This window comes from Penaeus japonicus, unplaced genomic scaffold, assembly GCF_977035675.1.
Source record: "Penaeus japonicus unplaced genomic scaffold, GWHDUDI00000001_assembly GWHDUDI00000040, whole genome shotgun sequence".
In the NCBI taxonomy this organism is placed as follows: Eukaryota; Metazoa; Arthropoda; class Malacostraca; order Decapoda; family Penaeidae; genus Penaeus; species Penaeus japonicus.
In genome coordinates this window covers 10,859,779-10,864,778 of record NW_028234442.1, presented here as the reverse complement: position 1 = coordinate 10,864,778, position 5,000 = coordinate 10,859,779, and the positions used below count along the sequence as shown (strand labels likewise).

Sequence of the window (5,000 nt, the reverse complement as noted above, 5' to 3'; positions counted from 1 at the left end):
CATGCCAGTGTGACGTTTCCAATGCAATATTGCAATGGCCCGGCGTAGGGGTTTTCACTTAGCGCGTGCCCCATCGGGAAAGGGTTAAGATGGTGCATCCGTTAGGGGTTAAAGTAGCTTAAAAAATTGACAAACCTCTGCATGCTGGCCTGGGTTCAGTCTCTTGCCACATTCCTCACATCGGAGACACTTGGGGTGCCAGTCAAACCCTAGTGATTGTTTTCGCTCCGCTGTAATTGAGGCAAAAATAAAAGAATTAATATAAGCATTCAGAACTAAAGGGCAATTTTGAAATAAGTTCAGAATCCAGATGCACTCTTTCCCAACAAAGATAAGATAGGTAACTTATATTCAACTTTGCCAATAAAGTGAAGTACTCCTCCTTTAATATGTGAAATTAAAATAGAAGACAAATACATTACACTCCTTGAACAACTTTCTATAAATTGTGATTCTCAAAATCCCTGCTGTCTTCCCTATTTACAAGAGTAACTTTGAACCAACTGACTAGCTTAAAAAACAAATACATATATATGAATACAGTGTAATTCAGGGTCTGAATATCCAAGAAAACCAATTTGATTCCTTTCAACATTAGTGACTATTTATACAGCTTTATGAATTCCCAATCATTCTGGATTCTACAGCAGGTTATTAAGATTATGAGTGGGAATTGAACAGAGAAACAGCAGAACATAAATAAATAAAAAAAGGAAAGATAAAGGTAAGAAAGACAAAGAAGACCAAATTCTCTTTCAATGAAAAAACACTTTTTCTTAACTATCTCTCACTTTATACATTACTTAATATAATTCCTTAACACTTGCCATTAAACCTTAACTATAGTCATACAAAAAACATATTTCTTTGATAATATAAGTAACCAATTATCTAAACATTCTCTTTGTAATCAGGCCTTAAAAAAAAAAATAGTGCTTATTACATTTCCTTTTTTTATGATTCTTCTTATGAAAATTGTCATAATAGTAATAATAATAATAATAATAATAATAATAATAATAATAATAATAATAATAATAATAATAATAATAATAATAATAATAATGATGACGATGATGATAATGCTAATGATGATAATAATAACAGCAATGACAATAACAGTAATAGTAATAGTAATAGCAATAGTAACAGTAACAGTAACAGTAACAGTAATAGTAATAGTAATAGTAAGAGTAAGAGTAATAGTAAGAGTAAGAGTAAGAGTAAGAGTAAAAGAGTAAGAGTAAGAGTGATGATGATGATAGCAATAACAATAACAATAATAATATAGTAACATCAAGAGGAAAAATAATAACAATAGCAATGCTAATAATAATAATAATAATAATAATAATAATAATAATAATAATAATAATAATAATAATAATAATAATAATAATAATATATAATAGTAATAAATAGTACTAGTTGTAGTAGTAGTAGTAGTAGTAATAGTAGTAATAGTAGTTATAATAGTGGTTATAATAGTGGTAGTAATAATAGTAGTAATAATAGTGGTTATAATAGTGGTAGTAATATTAATAGTAGTAATAGTGGTTATAATAGTGGTAGTAATAATAATAGTAGTAATAGTAGTAGTAATTGCAGTAGTAATAATAGTAGTAATAATAGTGGTAATAGTAGTAGTAATAGTACTAGTAATAGCAGTAGTCATAGTAGTAGTAATAGTAGTAGTAATAACAGTAGTAATAACAGTAGTAATAGCAGTAGTCATAGTAGTAGTAAAAGTAGTAGTAATAGTAGTAGTTACAGCAGTAGTAATAGTAGTAGTAATAGTATCAGTATTATCATTTTCATCATCATGTTTATTATCATAAATAATATTTTTACTATCATTTTCACTATCATTATCATTCCAATGTCTATAATAATGATCATAATGCATTACAAACCACTATAAAAATAAAGTTAAATGTAACAAACATTCAAATTTACCAATTCTTATCTGATTAATATCCATGCAAAATCAAATGAGATAATTTTTGAATCAACAAGCAGGTCATGGATTTTTCAGTGCTATCAATAAAGGTCTCCTAAAAAAAGTAGGATCTCAAGGATTAGGGAATATAACAAACCATTTCTTTACTCTTATTAATAAAACCTAAAGGTCCCTGTTATCCCAGGATACAGCTATTTCCCATGCATATTTATAGAGATTTATAATATGAAAAATAATTCATCCTCTTTCTCACACAAAAAATATTTCTGAAGATTTTATCAATATGCATGATACAAATTATCATGATAACTATAAAAATTATCAATGAGTCAAAGATAATCTTCAACCCATTGATAATTTTTATTAATTTTGGATAATTTAAAAAGTATGTGATTCTGTTGGTCTCAGCATGTATCCCAAGGGCAAAAATCCACCAATCCATTTGTATGGGAAATTATAACATTTTCTGGGTAAACAATTATAAGCTGTATGTTTCTCTACGTCTCATAGTTTATTTCATTTTTCTTTGCTATTTTAGGCAGGTTAAAGGGGAACATAACACACTTCCTTCAAAATGTCATCAACTGAGTGTTTATTACCATGGGTTGTAATCAGTCACTACCTCAAGCCTGGGTTGCAGGGTATTGCAGGCACTAGTCACACAGTACCAGAACTTCATACTTGCCATAATACCTGGTGGGTGGTGTAGATACATGGTGTAATCCCCAAATGTGATGGAAAAACTCATGAAGTCTTGGAATCTAACAAAATAACTGATATATGTCTTACATCTGGCAATATTTTAATACATAAAATGATTGCAAAATCAAGTTTATCCTAAACCCCCTTCTGTTTAAATATCTCTTATCTATGTGACTTTGCAAGCTATGAAATAATAACACAAATGATTTATATTTCCATAAAAAAATATACTTCAAATATGAAATTCAGTTATAGAATACCAGAAAAAGAGGATAGACCTCTAATAACATGATATCAAATAAGATAGTCCATTTCAACATTATAATTGAAAAAGATGTTTCCTGGACCTCTCTTTTTACAGAGAAACAAACTATAAAATTCACTACTTCATACAGCCTATAAGTTTTCATTTATATGAAGCTCTACGGAACTTGAACAGGATTCATTGTGGGAGGTTTTGAAACAATACAAAAAAGAACAAATAGCTTCAAAACACAAAAGATATAATGGATGCCCTTAAACATTATAGACTCTTCCAATTTACATTTAATTCTGAGGAAAAAATAACAACCAGGAACATCAATTACTTCTATTGCATTGTGCAGTTATCAATTTTTATTAATCTAATTCATTTACTTGTATCATCCTCCCTATACTTATAATACTTCTTCTATTCTTTTGATATTGATGAAAGGGATAGTTAATACTATTGTTGGTCTTTATGATGTCGTACATCAACACTGGCATTGACATTAAGAACAATGATGCTTGATGCCAATATTGAAGATTACTATGCAGGTGAAACATCATTGAAAAGGCAAGGAGAAACTGTCATTATCCTCATTCACGCACTTAGCATGAAAGAGCAAAAACATCAATAGTACATGATCTTGGATTACTTGCATTGCAGATAACCAGTATGGAGAGCATGGCAACTGCACACCCAAGTTTTTTTTCAGTTGCTCATTGGTTGATTTATATATATCTATAAGTTGAAAATAACATATTCAATAGAGTAGAGAATAGCATTCTGTGTAAAATGAAAAAAACAGTAAATGCATGTAAGAAAGCACTCTTGACATATACAATGTTTTTCAGAGGAGACTTGTAAAGTAAATCTTACTTAGATATTCAAAGTATATTCTAGAATTCTGAATAAGTAAAAACTTTAATTGTTTTTTAACCAATGAATGTTGCACTACTTAATGTTTGTTGCACACCATATCTCAGCAAAATTAGCAGCACTTACCATGCAGGACATACTGCACTTCCTGCACTTACTAGAAACATTTCAATTACAAAGGAAACAAAAATCAATGACATTATTACTGGAGTATATAGTTCGATAACATTCACTTCATATAATTAAGAAAACTTTTCCCTCAGCCATTATCTGTTCTCTTCTTTTCCAATTCCTGTCTCTAACGATTCATTAAAAATTGACCACAAAACTGAAGCTTACCCTAGTTCCAAAGCTGTAAAATTGATTTGAAGGATATACCCATAAACAAAAACACAAAAAATAACCCAATTTCGTCACTTCTACCCTCACTAATATCGGATTAAGTGACCCTCCAAAATACAATACTTCGAGCTTAAAATACTTCCTCACCGAAATACACGGGCTTCCCGCACTTCCTGCATTGCCACATCTTTTATCACAATAGGATACTGGACATGTTCTGGAGGGGATAAGATGTGTGAAGTGGCCTATAGAGGGTATCTTGCTGAGAGCTTGTAAACACTGTGTCCATCAGCTAGGTGGTTCTTAGTTCCAGGTCGTAATAGGTCAAATAAATCAGTTGTTTTTATGTTTATGACGTTATTCAGAGCATTTTTACGACAAAGTAGAAAACAATTGTAATATTTGTTAGTTATTGTATCACAAAATAATATGATTTATTGCAAAAGTAAGGCACTATCTCATATTTACTCATATACAACCAGGAAACAGCAACACAAACATTACTTATGACGTTTCATTTATGTGACGTCACACCTCTGTGACGTCACGTAGGATTGTCGACTGTTTTATCGCTCACAAGTTACGCAAAAAGGAACAGAGGATCCACTATTCCTGCTCCATTGCCTTTGTGCTGATGCCATCGAAATATCCGATGAACTGAAATATTTCGGAAAACAGTTGTATCTAAGGCATTGAATATTTGATGGGTAATGATGGTGGATTCACGTTATCATTTCCAAGTATAAAATTTAATTCCTTTTGTTTTTCACTTGAATGAGAGACAAGTTACTATACTAAGCATAATAATCAGATATATCAGTAGCCACGATCTCACATCTCCATAAATGGTGTTATTGATGTATTCTGTTCCTT

At 30.5% G+C, this 5,000-nt stretch overlaps 1 protein-coding gene across 1 annotated transcript in view; it reads right to left on the bottom strand.

Moving 5' to 3' along the window:
* Rassf (Ras association family member) overlaps positions 1-4,426 on the bottom strand; it is a 14,913-nt gene extending 10,487 nt beyond the window's left edge. The window contains exons 1-2 of the mRNA XM_086534220.1: positions 4,275-4,426; positions 136-230 (exon numbers count right to left, since the gene is read on the bottom strand). Of these exons, the coding sequence (XP_086390346.1) occupies positions 136-230; positions 4,275-4,314 (135 nt within the window). The 5' untranslated portion in view covers positions 4,315-4,426. The remainder of the gene's footprint in view (positions 1-135; positions 231-4,274) is intronic.
* Between the last annotated feature and the right edge of the window lie 574 nt (positions 4,427-5,000).